This window comes from Clavelina lepadiformis, chromosome 3, assembly GCF_947623445.1.
Source record: "Clavelina lepadiformis chromosome 3, kaClaLepa1.1, whole genome shotgun sequence".
Lineage (NCBI taxonomy): Eukaryota > Metazoa > Chordata > Ascidiacea > Aplousobranchia > Clavelinidae > Clavelina > Clavelina lepadiformis.
This window is the reverse complement of record NC_135242.1, coordinates 8,729,683-8,751,362: the sequence shown is the minus strand read 5'-3', so window position 1 is coordinate 8,751,362 and position 21,680 is coordinate 8,729,683. Positions and strand designations below refer to the sequence as shown.

The window sequence follows — 21,680 nt, the reverse complement described above, 5'->3', positions numbered from 1 at the left end:
CTATAAGTTTAGAAATTGACTGGAAACAGTAATATTGCAATACATATATTGTAAATCATTAATTATTATTAATAGATTATAATTTTACATACAGTATATAGGCCTACATACATTTTTCAATTAGGAAAGGAAACACTGATTGCCATCATCTTCCAGTACTGTCATTTTCCAGTACAATTAGTTTCCAGTACCGCCATTTTCCCGGTAAAGAGACAAACTTAGAGCCTATAAAAACATGTCCTTGTTTTGTTAGAGATCGCACTTTTCCCTAAAGTACACGTTTGGATGCAGCAAGCACAGTCTATATAAATTTAATGAGTGCTGTTGCCATGCTATCTACTAAAGTTTTTGACAGCAAATAAGCAGCAGACCAAGGCCACACCAACCTTTTGTGTGCATGACTTTGCTTTGAGAATTTTAAATCATAGGGATTTTGTGGGGATCAAAAATATGTGCTGGTATAAGCAAATTATTGTTATAGGCAAGTTCAATTGTTATAAGCTGCACACTACATTTCTGTAATTTTAAGCTTAAATCGGTAAAAAAATGTCCCAATCAGTTACTGATAGTGACATGTGAATTATTGGTTATACAGTCGACTCCGCTTAATTCGGACACTTTGTTTCCGCTCACTTTTGGCCGAATTAAGCGGAGAAACGGCTTTGTCCGAATTAAGCGGAAAATCAATTGTTCGTTTCATGGTCATGCGTAAAGGCAAACAACGCATTTAAAATACTGTAATGTTGCGTAATAAATGAATTGCAGCTGCGCTATGCTGCAGTAATTGGCACTGATCGCATAAAACGCACAAGAGTTATACCTTCAGGTTAGTTGTATTGCTTACAGTATTTCGATACCAAATGATTCAACAAATACTGTATATTACTGTGTAACACTATGACTATGCGACTATGAAGCCTGCACGGCCTAATATGAGTTCATTGTCGATTGTTACAGCATGAATCGTGATTGTTTCACCATAATCACTCATAATGCAATTGCATCTTGTGGTAAAACGAACAAAGTACTGTTTATTGTGTCATAACCTAACGATAGGAATTGCGAACCTGTGTCCGAATTAAGCGGAGAATTGTCCGAATTAACAGGAGTTTTTTACGTTCAATTTTTACTTTTGTTCCGTTCCTGAGCATTTTGGCTGAATAAAGCGGTTGTCTGGGTTATCCGGTGTCCGAATTAAGCGGATTCGACTGTATTTATGAGTGGCCATTTTAAATGGTACTGGTTTGCCAGACTGGTAAGATTATAATGAGCTTAAAAACTACATTCCATGTATGTTACAAATCTGACAGACTGCTGTGAACTATGAAAACTTGCTTGGTAAAATAGTATTTTCTTAGCAATACCATTAATTTCGCCTTTTTATGCCTAGAAGTTGGTAAACCTATAAAATCTTTTGGAAACTCAAACTGCACAATGCATTTCTTGGTAGCTGCATATATATAAAACATTTATTTTTGACCTGTGTATAAATATTGCATATATGTCAGTTTTAGCAAATTAAATCACCACATTTATAGAAATACGAACAAAGATATTTACAATTGTTTTTTAGTTTTAGTAGCCATGCTGGTTCTTTGTAGTAAATAGTTTTTGTATTATGTTAATTTGGAACCTTCCTGACTTACTTTTTACTGGACATTAGAATCTGATTTTTTTTCAATGCTAACCATAAGCATCAGGTTTTGAAATTCTTCGGGTCAATCAAACTTTAAGATTTCTAAAAAAGGGGACTCCCCTAATTCACAACTTCTAAAAGCTAGAGTAGCGAAGTTATTTATTTAATTACAAGGTTGAATAGATACTCAAAGGTTCATGAACAAGTATATAATATGTGAACTGTAGTGTGTTACAAGATTTATCTGATTAATTTTTGGGTTTCTTTTTTTAATGTACACAGCCAATGTTACCTAGTACGGTAATTTGTTGTAGATGGAATGAAACTCCAGTTCTCTTTAAAATGTAATAATTATATCATTTGCTACTTGCATTATTTTGATGCAATGTGTTGCTACAAGCACTGCAGTTTTGCAATTAGCAAGTGAGGATTAGCACGCACTATTGATCATAGTACTATTCGTATGTTAATTGCAACACAGATAAGTGTAGGACCCTGCAGCATTCTGTGATTGCGTGACATCGCAAGTATGAAGTGACGTTGGTTAAAAAGCTGATCGTTGCAAGCACTGTAAATGCAGTTAAGGGCAGAGAAAAAAAATGGGTTGTTTATCGCGCTTTCAATGTTCCATTTTTTTGCAAAACACCATCAATAGCATTGGGCGAGTTAAATATTATAAACTTGTGTCAGTAGAAAAGCTAAGGACAACCAACATAGTTCTAGTTACGTAATGCTAATTTACGTATTTCACAATACACCTGACACAATTTAAAATGTTTATTAATATAACTAGCTATATGTTGGTAAAGGTATCTAAAAACATCATTTTGTGTGAAGTTGTATTACGAGAAATTATGAAACCTAATTCTAATATCATAGCTCAATGAATATGAATATAGTTTTTAAATTCTGGCCGTCTGCGATGGTTGCGTGATGCCAGTATGAGATGATGTAGGCCATATCTGATTCCATATGATGTTGGAGGTTGCGCGAACATCTCGATATTGCACATGCTCTCACCAGAATGGCCAACAGATGAAAAACTAATAAAAGCTTTGTTAGCAAAACTATTGTAAACACTGTATACCTAATCGAACTGATAATCGTAAAGTAAAATGATTGTGGTTGCTATGTTGTTAAAAACACAAACGTTTATAAAGGAAGGAAGTCATGAAAGAATTTAGATCAGTGCTTTTCAACCTTTTTGACTATGGTTTGCACTTGGTTCATGATAATCTCATCCGCATGTGATACAGTCCAAAGTATAAAATGTTTGGCAGACTGGCGTTTTCATCATTTGTTTGCTTTTTCTTGGTACTACTTTTTGAAATTAAACATTGTGTAAAACAATTCGTGTATGTGTAAGCATTTGTAACTCCAATTCGACCCATACGGGAACAAATTACCACACAATTAACGTAGTCTTGAAACATTACATGAGAGTTTTGCTTTGCATTAACCGCACATTACATCAGGTTAAACTACCAAAGGCCAAATACCGAACTGGATTTGATTTCTGGTTGCACTACTATTGTAAGTTCCTTGAGCAAGGTTTGAACTACGCTTACTTCTGTTTAGTGGTCCGGTAATACAAAAATAATAAAAAATTTGTGGATCTATCGGAACTTGCACAAAGACAAGATCGCTAGCCAAAACTAGAGCGATGAGGAATCATCGCCAAGTTCAAGTTGTGGAAAGACTTTCCTCAGTCCGAGAATAAAGTTTGTGATACCACATACCATACTAGTTTGTCGGGCATCTTTTTCATACCAATTACGTTACTGTAGTTAAACCTAGCCTAGTTAAAGGCTTCCTTGCCGATTTTATGGGTTTGTGCAATGCTCCATATACAAGCAAATGGAGTGTTACCTAACCAATACAGTTAAAAATATTAACAAAACATGTTTTTTTTTTCAATCTTATCTACCTCACAACAATGCGAGTATGCGAATGTAGGCTATAGCTTACAGGTTACTCCAGGTCAAAGAGCCCCACTCACCAGCCACGTTGGTCCCTAAGATTTTACTAGCAATGTGTGCATAAAAAAGAAACATATATATAGAGCTGGAAGTTGGCAGTAAAGTTAAATTTATATGCATTAAAAAGTGTGCAACAATCATCTTAAAACAAATCGTTTTCAAGACGATACAAAGTTAATGGTGGATTGCACAAAACCAATGAAAAAATATTTTAAGAGATTTTATTTCGCTTTTGTCACTTAGAGCTACACAGTCATGCCATATAGCATTACCCCTTTAACTTTTCGGACTTCTCGACGCATTCCTCTCGCATTCCTCACGCATAATTATCATCATATAAACGCTTGTGCTGGTAGAATGTCACAGAATGTCTTACGTTTCACTACTTTGAATAAAACGTTTTAATTTGAGTTTTATCCTACTGTTTGTCTGCAATTTGTTCTGGCAAAGAAGGACAGTGGCCTTCATGGAAGTCAGGTCAAGCGGAGTTTATTCACGCAGACACGTGATCACCAACCAGAGTTCTAGCTAGGATGTGGCTTTTTCGAAAAACAATTCGCACCATTGTTAACCTATCCTGATGTAACAAAAATAATTGTATCTCTCATGTTAATTGGATCACAGTAGTTGATCCAATAGTAATCAAAATATTATTGAATTTCTGTTAATAATTAAAGTTGTTTTATTTCTAGTTTTTTGATTTATCTATTAAATTGTTAGTGATTAGTATTGGTTCTTGATGCTCCAGAAATACTACGTGTGGTTAATTACTTTATGATATTAATACTGATATGTTAATTGAATGAATTAATGATGTATTAATTGTCAATAGGTTTTTGTACCTCTCGGTTAAAAAGATGAAAACTGTTGATGATGGTAAACCCTCAGACAATGAAGAATTAAATGATACATTTCTGGCAGAGTTACTTAATGGAATGCCAACAGTTTTGTTTGCTTGTCACATTCATGAAAATGTCTTCAAGCTTGATAATGCAAAAAGACAGTTTGAAAAACAATTTGATGCTTTTGGACCAGCACAGTTTGTTTATCTGCCAAGCTTTCGTCGTGTTAGGATTAGCTATGAATCATCACAAGAAGCTACCCAAGCAAAAATCTCACTTCACATGACAAAGTTTTTAAATCAAGCAATGGAAATATATTTTGCTCAGACTACCAGTGCAGAAAATGGTGCTCCACCAACAACTCTGCTGCCACCTGTAGCTGAAAAACAGTTTCTGATATCACCACCTGCATCACCTCCAGTAGGTTGGGAACCTATTCATGAAAATAAGCCTACTACTAACTTTGATTTACTGTCATCTCTCGTTGAACTGGCACCTGGCGAATCTCATGAACTTCACAAAGCCACTGCCAGCACTCCAAGTGTTGTAGTACATGTCTGTGAAGACTCGAACCAGGCTGGTAAAGCCACACTCGTGAAAATTCCACAAACACGTCGTCCAGGCTGTTGATGATTATTTTTTAATTTTTGCATATTTTTTGACTTTTGTTTTTTGAAATACTTCATTCTTGCATTCGTTTTTATTGTTATGTTATCAATGGCGTATGCATGAACACTGAACATATTGATAACAAAGCTTTAGGTGGGTTTAACACAATGTAATCTCTGAGTCAAACCACAACCCATAGACAGACAAACCATTTATAATTTGCTTTATATTTCATACTTTCATCGTTTATAAAGTGTAAAAAAGATTTCACATTTAATTTTATATTGCTTTGTAAGGAACAAAAGTTTAACATACATAACTGCAACCCACAAAGAAGTATAAATTGCCTGTAATGATAAGGTAACCTAATAATGCAAATTCTACCCTTCTGCTTCAACATGATGGCAAAAATAAACTGTTCTGATGTTGTTACTTTCATACACCACTTCAGTGGTTTGCATTAAGTGCGGAAGCAGAACTTTGTAAAATACATTTGAACGTCAGTTAACAACTGGGCTGATAACGAAGCTTATTAGTTGATCCACCACGTTTTTCTAATCTGAATTATTCCTTTGTTTACATGCAGCCAAATCCTGGTAAGGTGACTAATTCAGGATCACAACCACTTTTTACCCCAATATCTTGGATTACCATGTTTAATCGTTTCACTAACACTATGAATCATTTGATTATTTTACTGAATGCTGGTGAAGAACTAATACTTTATAGACACCAATTTACACAAAAATACTAATATGATAAACTCATAATACATTTGTGTAGAAATAGGTGTTGTTTGCTGAAATATAAAAGTCTCAGTTGCAAATGTGGTTAATGGAAACGTAACTGAAGTTTTACAGCATTTGTGGTAGCCGGACTAGATCAATTTGTAAGAAAGATAAAAAGGTTAAACAATTACTCAATTCTAACTTAACTGGTTACCTACATTTTATTTCATGCTTTGAAAAATTTTGGGGTTTTAATTTTGGATACGAGTCTTGCCATTTTGCTTGGACTATATTACTAGTTTCAGATCTGTTAATTGTTTAAAATTGATTGTGTGATAAAGTTTAATTTATTTTTTTGGATTGGCGTTTGTACACATTATTTGACTCAGTGCAGGACTAGCACTGCTATTAGCTGACCTGAGAGACTACCTAAGACGCCGACATAAAATTTCCAGAAAGCACTTACAACAGCATTGGAAGTGAAATGGATATAGCCTAGGGTGCTCGCATAGTTTCCACTGGCCTTGACACAGTGTATTATTTATGTATTATACAGTCGTATAGTGTTACAAAACTCTTCTTTTCTGGTAATTTATTTGTGCTGTTTTTTCATTTTAGAAGTTAGCTTTTGGTAAATTGTATGAAAATTGTGAACTGAAATGGCTTCTGATGACTTGGAAACCCTTGTAAGTATAGACTGTTTAGTGTCAATGTATAGAATATACTAGTACTGATGTACTGTATATAAAAATAGATATTTATATTGATATAATTTTCCTGCTTTTTAAAGCCCCCATTAGTCATTTTTAAAAGTAGCTTATTAAATTTGTGACATACAACATTTAATGAAAATTTAATAAAAATTAACTTTATTAGAAATTGCCTTTTATCTTATTGTATATACCAGGGATGGCCAAACTGCGGCTCTTTAATGAATTAGCATTGTTGAATTAGACATGCATTTTCCCGGTCCCATTATGAAACAATGCGTTCTATCACATGTAGGAACAATGGACTCATTGTTAGTAATAATCAAATTACACTCCAAAAAGTACATTATTGTACAGAAGTGTGCTAACTTGTACACTGTAGTTAAGTAAACTGTCAGATTGAAGCTGTGTCAATCAATGGCTACACTTCGTTGTGAGTGAATAAATTCATGTTTTTTATTGTGTTTGTGCTGTGGCTCTTTTAAAACTGGAATTTGTTATATGCGGCTCGAGCATGAAGCAGGTCTGGCCACCCCTGGTATATACAGTAGAATTTGCATAAGACGCCACCTTAAGGGGAACAGAAAAAGTGGTGACGTAGGCAAACAAAACAAGATCTAAATTTTTATTGCATTTTGCATTTAGATTAAACACTCCGAAAATTGTTTTGGTTAAAACTTAGTGCTTGTCGAGTACGTAGAATTTTGTACGTAGAATAGCCTCCTAGCCTAAATCTACATAACAGGCACTACCTCGTATCTAACAGCTCTAGGCTGCTACAATCATAACCTGGTTGATGGTTTTCTGAAGACATAAAACAACACTCCTCTTGATAGCAAAAGCAAAACTGCCCTATAAAAATGATATTCTCTATGCCCTATAGCTAGTTTCATTCTCATCGTCATTCTGTTATCTCTTGAAAGGCGGCTTCATCTGACTGTATCATTGATAACAGAAGGAAAACTAAAACTGGTTTAAAATGACAAGGTTTCTGGGTCCTTCATAAATGTACATTGTGACGTACAATAAGGTTGTGTTACATTAACAAGGATCGCAGACAACTGAACGATACGGCTGCAGTGTAGCCATAGCAGATTAAGTTAAGCCAGGATGTAATCATGCTGACAAAGTGTTCTGACTACGTATTCCAATTATTTTGGTCATAGTAGCAAGAAGGTGGCAAGTTAGCCAACGGAGACTTAGGCGAGTTCTACCATGTGTAAAATTATTTGGTGGTGTTGAATTGTAAACGATTAATCTTAAGAGTGAAGAAAACCTCAGTTTACAGTATTTCTTAAATATCAGATCAAAGTGTATTCCTACTAATCTCTTTTGTATACTATTTTTACAGGCTAACCTTAATTATTACATGCTGGAAGGATATTACAGGCATGTGCAAATGATTGTGTTGGATGCGACCAGAAAGTTTGGATCAGATCCAGTTTTGACACTTTACAAAGGAATAAGCATGTTAGCAGAAGGTGTCATATACTTTTTGTTTTTGCTTAATCACGTTTTTTCAATTGAAGCCTTTTACATTAAATGCCATGAAATGGAAGATGTTATAATTTGACCCCGCATCAAAATTAAATTCTATTTTCACATTATTTCATGTTTCATATTTTACTGGTATTTATTTAAATCCATATGTAGGTCGAACTCAAGAAGGAATGAGAGAGCTTGAACCCATTACGGATAAAGAAAATGTTTCAATTGCTGCTGCATTGGCTCTTTCAATAGCGCATGAAATGACTGGAGGCTCTGGTATATCTAAATGAGATTTGTGCTTGGAAATATGATAGACTAGGGTTTGTCAGTCTGACAGATGCATAATTCCTCAATGTTTAAATATGTGCAGCATCGTAAACTTAGTCAATAGACCCATTTGGTCAGTTATACTTAGTTGGTTGGTTAGTTCCTTGGTTTATACTTACATTTACAATTTTGTCTGCATATAAATTGAAAGCTTGTTTTGTAGATCATAGCATGATCTCATCATATGAATCAAAAGCCAAAAGTCTGCGAAAGAATGCAACTGACATGGAACTTTACTTTGCTGGTTTAACTGTTTGGCTTATTGGGGGTTCACGTAGCCCAAAAGATCTCTCAGATCAGCTTGCTAGGAATTTTCCAGACTTCAGACAGGTATTTTATTCCAGTGTTATAGTCTGGTTAGCCTACCGTTTTTTGAGCTTGAATAATGAAAGAAGTTGAAATCAGCATGTTTCTTGGACAGCACTAAATGACTAATATTTACGGTGCTACATTTCACTATATTTGATCCATGCTCCATCGACCATGACATGTTTTTGTAGGGTATTGTCCTTAAAGCGTGGATTGATATAACCTCTGGTAACCATAACGTGATCAAGAAAGGTGTGAAAATGTTGGAACCAGCATTAAATGATGCCAACCGTGATCCTTTTGCATATTTGGCTAAAGCAAAGTATGCTGTATTTGATATTTCTATGGAACATAGCACAGTTGTTACTAAACATAGTATATACCATACTATATCAAGGTAGTATGTTAAGTGTGCACATAAATTTTTAAATGGAATATGTTAATTCAAATTTTATGTAGCCTAGGCTTGTGTCCAGCAGGTTTTAATTTTTAATTTCTTGTTAAAACGTCTTAAATTATGCGGCAGATTTCTTTACCACTAATAATATACCTGTTAATTTCTCTGCTTTAGGGCATATGCATTCTTTGGAAGAACTCGGCATGTCCTGGATTCAATAAATTTAATTGTAATCAGTTATCCAAAGTTTAGTCCTGCACTTGTTGAGCTGACTAGACTCCATCTTGCAAATAAAGCTTGGGATCAAGTTATTGATACCACGTCAAGGTGTTAAAATTAAAATAATTTTTATGATACTTCAGAAAAGTTATGAGTTAGTAACATTTGTTGTTACTTGCAATATAACTGAATAAACTGCAGAATAGCAAACATTTATTACCGGTTTAATGATTTTGGAATATTAACTGCATTAACTATTCCCTTTATGTGAAGGTTGCTTTCCATCAATTCACATCACCCAGAAGCATTGAAAATGCAAACTTTGTATTGTATTGCTCGGGAAGGAAAATATTCGGATGCCGTCAACAGAATTAGTGAATTGATCCAGGTTATATTTACTTTGATGTCACATGGCATTTTAAGTTTGGTACTACTGTACTCGGAGATGGTATTAGGGAATCAAAATAGTTCCTAGTATAGTCAGTGGGAAAGAGTTTTGGACAGCTACAAGTGTGGGGTACTACGTGAAAGAATTCAAAGCATTGTGATTTATAATTCTTGGCATTTTGCTCGAATGTAACAGCACTTCTACTTGTACCATTGCTATAAAATCTTTTGTTTTTTCAAGTTAATTTTTCTATGTAACACTTTTCTTCAGTATAATATATGTTGATATTTGAAACATTCTGCAATTCAGTTAAAAAAATTGTTTAAAAAATATGTACGGAATTTTAGCCATTTTAGCCACAATTTTAGAAAAATAGAATTTTAGCCACTACTCTACCAAGTTTGTGGTTTGCAGTTATATTGAACATAATTACTTAAAACATATGCAAAAATGGCTTAAATATAAAGGCCAAAAACTAAATAGGTTATTTAACGAGAGGCTATAATAAAAAATTGGTTAAGTTAAACAAAGAAAATATGTAGGCTATCTAAGCATTAGGGAGTCTTATAGAGCAATTTTTAAGAACCTGATTTAGTAGTGCTTTTTAACTTACTTTTCGTAGGATCTTCCTTAAATTCAGTGATGCCATATTTGTTGGAAAGTGGCAAATTTTATTCTAAATTACTTGTAGATATATGATAGGAGCTGCTCTATTACACGCAACGCTTCGGTTGTTTGGAGAGCTTAGCGTGTCAAAATAAATGTAATGATTTTTAGTATTGTCTAATAAATAATTGCCACCTTTGACTATAATGTTTTTGTTTTTTAGTCACCTGATTAGTTCTGGAATATCTAGTTAGTCTTTAATTACCAGAATAATGGTCATTAAATGACCATAGTCGTAATTAATTATGCTTATTTATGTACCATGCAATTACATGGATCCCTAATTTTCATGCTTTCATTTGTAGGTTATTGATAGATTTGAACCACAGAATGCTGAACTTTATTTAAAATCTGGTCAGCTATTTTCTCGTGTGGTAAGTGCTTGTTTTGTTACTTTTCGTAAGGTACTTTTTATTACCTATGTATAATTCTTGCTTAATCATCGATATTAAATTGCTTGTGAGCTAATATTTCAATGGAAGTTACCCTGCATGGACTTGTACTACACTGAAAGACTTCGTTGTTGACATTTTTGCAATTAGTTTGACCTAATCATGGTATATAAATGGAGTAATTCTAGGCGAATTACTCATTGTAGTTGTTTCAGATCAGGAGTGCGCACACTTGTTTGAAAATTGCGAAATCAAAAAGATCTAGTAATAAAAAGGCTCTTACACAAATTACTAAATATAGTATATATTTAACTATAATCATACTGTGTATTCTTTGCATGTGCAATATTTTTCTCTATTAATTGACAAGTTTAAAGCATCAGTGAAATGGTCTCCTTTGATTTCAAGTTAAGATAAAACTGCCAGTATCTGTACATCCCCAAAATGTCTGAATGACCTTTTTATTTTGTTATTATGTGTTTTACTGTATTTTAGAAATGCATATATATAACCTGATGTTCTATTTTTGTTACAGTGCAGTCGTAATATGTCTGTTCTCAAACAAACCTACACTTTAGTTGAAAGAGCAGTTACATTGAAACCAGAAAACGCATCTTATGCAAATGAACTTGCTCATCAGTTATTTCTCATGGTGTGTTAAATCGTTTGATACTCAGTACTCATTTTCCTAATATACTGTTGTTACATAATCTTGGAATGAAATTGAGAATTTACAGTAGAAAAATGAGATATGTAAATATCTAATAATGTAATCCAGTAAACCTTGAAACTGAAGCCTGTGTGTTTTTAGCCTCACTAATTATGCAATATTTCATGATAGCAAGTAGTATTTTTGAATATAACCTTTTCCCCATGCAGGGTAAATATAAAGATACAGTGAAGTGCCTCAATTCTGCAATGGCCATTGATGAGACCAGTGTGGCTGCACTGGTTGGAATGTTAAGGTGCCAGATAGTTGAGTATGAAGCAAAAAAAGAATATGACCCTGCGGCTTTGCAAGACATTTCAGATCAATTGGAATTTCTAACTCAACTACAAATGGACCCTGTAAGTAACATAATATTTATACTCCAACACTGTTGGGATACACAGTATATAGTGTGTCGGTTCAAAGTATTTTATTTTGCTACTTTTTAGGAAGTATCATTCTTAAAAGCAGTACTTACCCATGAATCTGGGAAGCCACAGGAAGAAACTCTGCATTACTTACTTAATTCTTGGAGTACCAAGCTACAAATGTTGGAGAAGTCCACCTTTACCACTGACATGATTATCCAGTTTAATCCAGACTTAGTCATGGAAATTGTTCGTCAACTCTTCAAAATGTCTCCGACTCAGGTGAATTTGAAGAGTACTTTATACTTTCGTACCTCTGCCCTGTAGTGCTACATATTGGTACTGGTTATTGTAATTGTGATGGATAGACAACTGTTCACACATAACATGACTGTTTTTGCAGCCAGTTTTAAGTGGTCAAACTGTACCTCCAACACTTACAAAATGTCTTGAAATACTTGATGTTATCTGCAAAGTATTCTCTGGAATGTTGGAAGCAACCTACCTGCTGGCTAAAGCAAAATTTCTTTCAGGTTAAACATATGTTATCGGCTGTTATAAATTTTACAACAACTAAGGATTGTTGTGCAAACCAATAAAATGGGGGCCCCTTAAACAAGATATCAGCAACAAAGTCCGCTTCTTGTAATGACATTATGAAAGGTTCGGTCTGATGTGTAAGGAAATATGTTATCAGAAATTGATTAATGCAAACTTTGCTGTAAAAAATCAAGGCATCTTTTTATTAAATTTTGTAATTTGCAGCCCTGTACCACTAATAAAAAACCTGTATAATCCAATTAACCAATGTATTGACAACTTTAACCTTTACATGGGTTTGCCACCTTATGACATTTTGCTCATCAGTAACATACCGGAAAGTAAATCTTTGGTTTACAAATTTATATCAACAATGTTTATGTTTTAGTTAGTGTGAATTTATTTCAGGGGACATGGATGGTGCGGCATCTTCACTGAAACATTGCCTTCAACAAGATGAAACAAATGGTGATGCACACCTTCTTATGGCTCAAATCTACTTTCATAAAGGCAACAACTCTATAACCTCCCAGTATTTGGAAACTGCTCTGAGTTTCAACTTTGAGGTGAGCTGAAATTATGACAGTGTTTTCAAATTCAAACTGTAAATTAAAAACTTTGTTTGCAATTAAAAACGTTTATGGAAGTGTTTTATTTAGACAGTACAAATGAAACCTTTGCTATGTAGAATATTAAAGACATAATAATCTATTTCTGTCATGATATTTTTTTAATACAAAAGCCATAATGGTAAAATTTATCCTCTATAAAGCTGTTACTCATATTTCATGATGATTGAAGAAACGAAAGTTCTTTGTATGCATAGCTATTTGCTCATATGATTATGTGGGCATAGGCTTATTCTTTGCTTGTGACACATACACTCTTGTATTGATTTTTGAAACAACATACTAGAAATGCAATTTTTGCATTGTTATTAACGACAACTTTAGAAAAAGTTTCTTTTTTGCAATCTTCTAGATCCGAGACCATCCCCTGTATTATTTGATAAAGTCAAGAACTCTGAAGCAAAGTGGAAAGTTGGTAGAATGTGTACAAACTTTAAAATTGGCTTTTGCCCTGCCAGGTGTAAAACGCCCAGTTTCTGCTGCACATAAACACAGTAAGACAGAAATCAAGTATATGTATGCGTATGTGATACCATATTTCAGCATACTGTGAATAAATTTATTTCATTTCAGATAAAAAGCCTATTGTAATTGACAGCAATGATAGGCTTTCTATATTTCTGGAGCTGGTAGAAGCTCACACAGCTAGTGATGAACATGTAAGTATTTTTCCGTTTTGTATTCAGCCTAGAAACAAAATATTTACTGCAACAATAAAATGAATGGTATTGTCAAAAACTTTAGCATGAGGCAGCAAAAGTAATGCAAGATGCAATGAATGTTTTCCAAGGAACATCTGAAGAGGTATGTTTGTCATATCATGTAATATTTTCAAAACTATGCAGTGCGAATGCAGGAACAAAAATGCAAAAAATTTTTCAAACTTGGCGTTATATACAAAAAGAGTTCATAAACGTTCTCTCTTTGATTGATTTTTTACATGCATGTTTTATAACTTTTAAAAACAATTAGTGTAGATGTAGATAATGTGATTCACTAAATACTCCAGTAAAATCTTTTACATAGATTCGTGTACGAGTTGCTAATGCTGATTTGGCTGTCAATCGTGGTGATATTGAACAAGCTCTTGCAATGTTGAGAGCTATCAAGCCAGACCAGCCTTACTACATTCAGGTAAAGCTTGTAGTATTTAAACACTTTCAAGTTTTGTTTCATTTATGAGCCATTGTTTGGATTTTGACAACCCCTGATTATACTTGTAAGTTTTAAGCTTACATTGCTTACACAATATGAGTAGCATTATTATACTAAAGGCAAAAGAAAAGATGGCCCAGATATACCTTCACCATCGCAAAGACAAGAAATTGTTTACCAGCTGCTACAGGTATTACTCTAAGGAAATTGATCCATAATCTTTTATGAGAGGAACCAGATATTAACACAGATGCTTTTGCAGAGAACTGGTTGAACAGCAGCCTTCAACTCACTCTTGTTTGTTGTTGGGGGACGCATATATTAGTATTCAAGAGGTAATTTAAAATAGTTGGATATGTTTTTGTAATGTGTTTACAATTGAAATCTGTTGTATGCTTTTAATTATTTTGCTGTGATAATCAGTTGCTATGATTGATTAAATTAATTGTAACGTCTAACATTAGCATGCATTCTAATGAGTATGTGGAAGTTGGAACTGTATATTTTGGCAAAGTCAAGGTCAACTACATAACATAAATAAAATACATTCTGTGTTTTGTTTTAAGCCTGAGAAAGCCATTGAAGTTTACGAGAAAGCTTTGAGAAAAAATCCAAAGGATGGTGCATTGGCCAGTAAAATTGGACAAGCCATGATAAAAACCCATGATTACAAAAAGGTTGTGCAGTATTTTCTTTTTTTGCTGGGAATTTTGTCTTTTTGCATCGTTGCTAATTAATTGGATGACACAATTTGTTAACAATATTAATATAATGTGCTCAGGCAATAGCATATTATGAGACTGCAATCAGCAATGGCCAGCAAAAGCATTTGCGTTTTGAACTTGTTGATCTCCTGTTGAAACTGAAGAACTATACAAAAGCTGAAAGAGTTTTACAACAGGCAAGAATCTTGAAGTGCTACGATCAAAAATGACTTGGTATCATTACAGGCTGATAAATCGATACTTTTTTTGATGGTGTTTCATATCAGGCAGCTGAAGAACAACAGGTTGGCAGTGACCTTGAAGTGCAGATGAATGAGACGCGACGATTTATGCTCTTAGCAACCTTGTTTCGGAAGAGCAGCCGCCACGCAGAAGAACTTCAAGCATTGAAGGAAGCTAGAGAAGTGCAGGTACTATATCTATCATATACTCTTGGAAATCTTCAAATATCAAATAAACTTAAGTTATTGTCAGTCAATATCAGTTGGCCTCAAACTTGATCAGCCTTGTTTCGATACATGTTTAGATAATGATTGTTATTTTTAAAATGCAAACTGTGGAAGCAATTTTTGCAGTATTTCTAAGAATTGCGTAATAATTAATAACATAAGATGCTTATGATAAACTTGAAAATTCTTGTCTGCAGGCGCGTGTCTTGAAACGTGTTCAGGTGGAACAGCCAGATGGTGCTATTGCACAGAAACGACTAACGGCTAACATCTGCAGCCAACTCGCTAACCATGCGTACACACACTCTAATGATCTTCAGCAGGCAATTATTCACCACAAGGAGGCACTAATCTATTGCGAAGATGACGTTGATGTATGTGTTAGTCTTCTACTGAAATTGAGTATATTCGTCATGCGCAGCATTTCTTAAATATCGGTGTTTACGTTTGGACTTTGCTTGAGCTTGTACTTTGTAACAAAGCAGAAATGAAAATGTATATGTCGGGCTACATCTCTCGCATACGCTATTTTGTAGACTATGCTGGATTTGGCCAAGCTTTACTTGCAGACGGGCGACTTGGATTCTTGTCAACAATATTGCATGCAGGCCCTCCGCGTTTCCACCAATCACCAAGACCAAGCGAGCATGGTAAGTTACCCATTGCTATGGCCCTTTTTATTTTTTTGCTAAACCATGTCATAAACAATCATTTTCGGCAAAACTACTGTAAATGCAAGGTTTCAAAAATTATTTGGTTTGTGCGGTATTGGGCGTTTTATGCGGCTTTGTTTCAAAAGTCCAGTGCTATTATCCTCGTTATGATGCAACTCCGTGTATATAATGCTTCCAAAAAGAAGGAAATTTAGTACTTCATAAAATTTCATCGCTTGAAGTGAACATTAAACAGCGTGTTGTATAGCTTACTTACTAACGTTGTGTATTTCCGTGTTCTCCTGTACGTAAAATTCCTACACAGATCTTAATTTTTTTCATGTAGATGCTGGCTGACGTTATGTTCAGCAAGAAACAGTACAAGGATGCAATATACCATTACGAACAGCTGCTCGAAGCAAAGCCGGAGCATTACGAGGTTTATACACGTTGAAAACCTGAGTACTATTTAGACATGGCTGGTCGTAGCCTGCCGTTCTTTATTTGTTGCCCTTGTTCTGAGTTTATCCTAAAGATTAGTCGATTGTCGTAAGCTTAATCGGCGTGATAATACCTGTCTAGAGTCTTTCCTTATGCGCAAATATAACCTAAGATAAATGTTGGTGACATCAAACACTTCCGAAATAGTTATTGTTTTGGCACGTAAACAGCTATTTTATTCGCAAATGATTATGACAGAGAGTGTTGTAAAAGTGGCGTCCGCAGGGCAACAGCATGAGAAATTTATTACGTAATAACCTTCCTTTTGAGCACTGTATGCTGCTGGCGCGTAACAAGTCTTCCGTTCGGTTCATGCAGCTGCACGTCCCAACGGTTGGCGACCTCAGCAAGGAGACCACTGGATTAAATTATTTTGTGGTTTTGCGACACATTAACGTAAGGCTTTGTGACGCATTCAAGCTTTTAACTGCTACGCATTTCCTGCAGGCGCTTGCTCGCTTGATAGGGCTTCTGCGTCGGGGAGGACAACTCGACGCCGCTCTTCGTTTCCTCAAATTGGCGGAGGAAAAAGCTGGCGAGGGCAAGGCAGCTATGGACGCCGGCTATCAATATTGTAAAGGGCTTTATGAATGGTTAGTTGCGTTGACATATAAAACATTGTATGTCGTTGATTTGAAACCGTTAAAACCCTTACAACCCGCTCGTGTCATTGTGCGCTATATATTTCGGCAGTCTATTCTTTCTCAGGTACTCCGGTAAACCACACACAGCCTTGCAGCTTTTCAACCGGGCCCGCTGCGACGGGGAATGGAAAGAAAAAGCTTTGGAGAACATGATTCGAATCTGTCTCAACCCAAATCAGCGAACTTTGGGCGGAGAGGTTTTCGAAAGTATTAATGAAAGGTGATAATTTATATAGATTCAGTCTTAATATTTATGCTATTTATGTAGTATTGGCAACATAGCCTCGAGTTCGTTGGAACAAATGACTACATTGATTGATATTCCTATCACCAAACTAGAATTAATGAAATGGTGCAATAAATGGGATTTTCGTGAACGATGTACGACATTTGAAAAATTTTAGGCCTGGCAGCCTCATTTGCTATTGTCATGATACGTTCTAAAATTCTTTCGAAAGTTTAGGGCAGTAGTTCTCAACCTTTCACGGTTCGTGGCCCCCTTACAGTGCCCTCAAAAGCCATGGTCCCTGCTCATCAATAAAAAATGTAGATTGTACGTTGCAAAACACTTTTTATTTCACTACTGCGTGTGCGGTAGCCTTCGTACCGCTAATTTTGCACAACAAGCACAAGAACATGACAAAGTTGTGTCTCCCGTGCATCTCTTCCCCTACTACTACTACTACCACTACCACTACCACTACTACAGTATAGCTCACTGGTGATGCATCTGCTTGTGGCCCCCGTAGAACACCCTCATGGGCCCCAGGGGACTGTAGTGCTCCGGTTGAGAAACCCTGTATATCAGTATCTTGAGATTTAGTTTTACACATAGAGGTTCGATTAATTTGATGTATACAACATTTCGATATTTTTGTAAGGCCTTTACCACGTCGCTCATGTTTAATCCTATAATTGTTTTTAAGCCAGTTTTCCATCTACATCAGGCAACGCTTATAAGGCTACACTGAAAATCAATTTGCTGTCCGCGGTTTTAGACAGTATATGTAGTTTATATTAAATTATTGGACAGGTTTTACTGATGTATACTGATGTTTTACTTGTATAGGGATTTCCCAAACTGAACATAGTTTGAATTCGTGAGATTTATGAATAACAGATTTTGATATCCATGCTAATCAGAATCTGCGAACTTTGCGCGTTTTGCTTTATCAAAAGTATATGCCGAGCATGATAATGGTGCTTAAACTTTCCGTGTCACTGGTGAATGAATGAAACACATTTATTGAGCTCTTATATGAAATTATTAACAATATCTACGTTAATAATATTTATTGTCGTTCATGCAACCCATGCTGTTGATTTCTTACTTTTTGATTGGGCGCATACCTGTAGCTATCTTATTTTCAATGTTGCAATTGTGTGTTATCCATGTTACTCATCCGCATAACGTGAATTGCGTTTGTGCAGTACGCCAGGAAAAGACAGCAACGCCTTATCGACGGCCGAGCGTCTTGTGAAGGAATTCAAGTCATCTGACCCGTTCAAGGCGCAAGTTTTAGATAATATGGTTCTGGTCTCTACCAAGCACAAGCCGAACGCTGAAAGAGCTTTGGCCAATTTTCTAGACATTTGTCAAAATAAGGTGACTTGACTCATGTCTGGCTTTACAGCTTAATGGCTACTTTAGGTTGAACGCCTGTATATGTGTTTGCTAAGGTTGCCATTACTGCTACATAAGTTTTGTTTGGATTAGTCTTTGACCCGTACTTTTTAAATACAGAAGTGTAACTGATGAAAAACATAAGTTATATGGCTCATTTCGGCTCCACTAACCCTCTTCTACTAAAATACTAGATTTAATTGCCGACGCCGATTGGTTGTTTGCAAAACCGTTCCCTATGCACAGTTTTCAATCTTCAATCTTTGAAGAAATATTTTTTAACTAGAAACTGTGGATATAAACTTAAAATTTGATACTTGATCATCTGAAAATGTCAAGCTCATTTTTCCGAGCCTCAAGCACGTTCAATGACCAAAATGCAGTTAAATGATTTGTTTACATGTTGCGCTGGATATTTGCAAGTTTTGGTACGCTGGAAAAACAAAACGGCCAACACAACGTTGCCTGTCATAGTTGCTATTTTAACAGGTACCATTCGTTAGAAAACTTTTAAAGATGATTAAATTACGTTTTGATATTCAGAAAGACTACGTTCCGGCATTGCTTGGGATGGCGATTGCCTATCAGATACTGAAGCAAATACCGCGCGCCAGAAATCAGTTAAAACGACTATCGAAGGTAAAATTAGCGCATTGTTTCGCCATGACGAAGCGCTTTGTCAACAAGTTTTATTTCATAACCTTGCTGGACTTTGCAGATGCAATGGACATCGGAAGAAGCCGAGTACTTTGAACAATCCTGGCTGCTGCTTGCTGACATGTACATAAGTGCCGGGAAATACGACATGGCAACCGAACTGCTTAAAAAATGCTTGGATCAAAACAAGGTAGAAAAATTGAATGGCATTGTCAAGCCCTACTCTTGGTCCCTTGTGTTCACTTACCTGTTACCGTAACCATCCACGTGCCTATCATTAGCCGGTGGTTCTAAGAATACACATAGCACACGCGCATGCAAGTTGCGTAATTTTCACTGCACAACAACGAGCCAGTGCAATCGTAGCATAGCTGACTTCCGGAGCTTCATAAGATGGTAAACAAGACCAAGCCGCCATATTTAATATTGCTCTTCGGGCAGCAGTCTTATGCCTTGTTTATTTCCGATCTTGAAAGGTCGCTGTAGCTTTGAAGTAAACATTTCCTTTTGTTTATTTTGAAGTGATAAAGCACAACGCATTCTACAAGCACTTTGCTGTAGATACAGTTCTTGGTATTAACCGTCACATGATTTCCACTTGAAAGTTGTTCATCAGATAACACTCTTTCAGAAATGTTAATGGCCGCTGTTCTTGGGTTGGTTGACGATTTTTCTTATTATTTCAACAGTCTTGCTGTATTGCGTACGAATACATGGGCTTCATTTACGAAAAGGAGCAATCTTATAAAGATGCGTCATTGAACTACGAGAAAGCATGGGAGTACAGCAATCAGTCCAACCCGGCAATAGGTGACAACTGACAATATTGAATCTTAAGTAATCCTACTATAAGTTTGTGTGTTTCTGTAAAAACGCGTTGGTCCAACCCCCACAAGTAAGTAATTTTTATCTGTCGGCGAAGTAAATACTTCCATCTCTGTTTTAGGTTACAAATTGGCGTTCAACTATTTGAAGGCGAAACGCAACATAGATGCCATAGATATTTCGCATAAAGTGCTGGCACTTCATCCCGACTATCCGAGAATGAAAAAAGATATCCTCGATAAGGCGCGTGCCGGTATAAGAGTCTAATATATCCTTCATGGTAATATGTTTGACGCGAATCCTTAACAACGGCGTGTGTATTACCTGTGCACTGTCCTGGCATTGCCGTCATATTTGTCTTCCGATGTATGTTGTTAATTAACTTTTTAGCATTCAACGTTATACACAAGCACAACATATGGTGTTTAAATGGTAATTATTTCTTCTTGAAATGTGGAATGTATAGGTTTAAGGTGCCTGTATTGCGGTCAATGCAATTTTACGATTGATGCTGTGCTAAGAGAATCTATAATTACTATTATCTGATATTTATGTATGTTAGACTCGTCTTTTTTTTAGTTCACTGTAATTTAGGAAATCGCTATATTATTGATGTCTTTTAGCAATTTTTATTAACCTACTGTGATCATTTTTAGTATATTTGATACATTTTTTTCGAGTACCAAATTTTCATTTTTATAAATCTGTTTAATGTATTTTGTTTTGATTTGTTTGAAGGTTCCCCATGTGTAGGTTTGTAGGTGCTTTTCTTAACGTAATAAACCGTTACATTACGAAAGTGTTGGAAAAGGTCGAGGTATTAACGTTGCGAATGAAAGTAGCAAAAGGTGACCTGTATAAGCCTGTAGGAATTTTCTTTACGTGATTTTAGTTTTATTTAGTAGACTTCAACAAACATTTTACGTCATGTTGCCACGAGTTCATGATACTTGTCAACACCTTCAAGGAAGAAAGGCCGCAACGCATTGGAAAATTTCTTGCGAAATATATTAATTTTGAATTTAGTTAGAAAATCGTGCGCATAGTGTTGCAGGTAACGATTTCGAGCTTTGGTCGCAAAAGATACAAAATACCTCCAGCTTAATGCTTACACCATCAATAACAATGCAATGAACGACGTACTGAGTCTCAGTGCATCCGCTTTGCGCAGAAATGGTCACTTAGACCTACACACGATTAGTGAGTGGATGGCGTCTGTAAGTCGTGTAAGCTTTCTTTTGCTTTTATTCGTTTCACTTTTAACCCTTATACATTTGACTCCTTGCCATACCGTGAAATTGGCTTGAAGTTGAAACTAAAAAGCGGGGTGACACTTTACTATCTGATAACATTCCCAAGAAAAGAAGCCGTTAGAAGAACATAGGTTTGCCTTCACCGTTATGCAAAAACCAATTTACAACGCAACAATTAGAATGCACGAAAGCATATTTGCGCTTGACAGTCAGCTACTGCTATTATATTCATATGCTTGGAAAGTGCTGGTGAAGAAA

General features: G+C 35.5%; 2 protein-coding genes across 2 annotated transcripts; both read left to right on the top strand.

Annotated features, from left to right (window-relative positions):
- The first annotated feature begins 1,198 nt into the window (after window positions 1-1,198).
- LOC143448439 (calcipressin-3-like) lies at window positions 1,199-6,414 on the top strand. Its single transcript, XM_076948198.1, has one exon. It carries the CDS (start codon window positions 4,473-4,475, stop codon window positions 5,085-5,087), a length of 615 nt encoding a protein of 204 aa, XP_076804313.1. The 5' UTR covers window positions 1,199-4,472; the 3' UTR covers window positions 5,088-6,414.
- LOC143448438 (tetratricopeptide repeat protein 21B-like) lies at window positions 6,411-20,963 on the top strand. Its single transcript, XM_076948196.1, has 32 exons — window positions 6,411-6,480; window positions 7,856-7,985; window positions 8,158-8,268; window positions 8,483-8,649; window positions 8,820-8,950; window positions 9,200-9,352; window positions 9,518-9,632; window positions 10,604-10,672; window positions 11,226-11,342; window positions 11,570-11,758; window positions 11,849-12,049; window positions 12,171-12,300; window positions 12,716-12,873; window positions 13,289-13,430; window positions 13,510-13,595; window positions 13,681-13,740; window positions 13,963-14,070; window positions 14,211-14,281; window positions 14,354-14,426; window positions 14,658-14,768; window positions 14,873-14,992; window positions 15,083-15,226; window positions 15,463-15,639; window positions 15,802-15,915; window positions 16,265-16,357; window positions 16,867-17,012; window positions 17,128-17,283; window positions 18,495-18,669; window positions 19,231-19,326; window positions 19,406-19,534; window positions 20,034-20,154; window positions 20,291-20,963. Exons 1-32 carry the CDS (start codon window positions 6,454-6,456, stop codon window positions 20,434-20,436), a joined length of 3,966 nt encoding a protein of 1,321 aa, XP_076804311.1. The 5' UTR covers window positions 6,411-6,453; the 3' UTR covers window positions 20,437-20,963.
- Window positions 20,964-21,680: the final 717 nt, after the last annotated feature.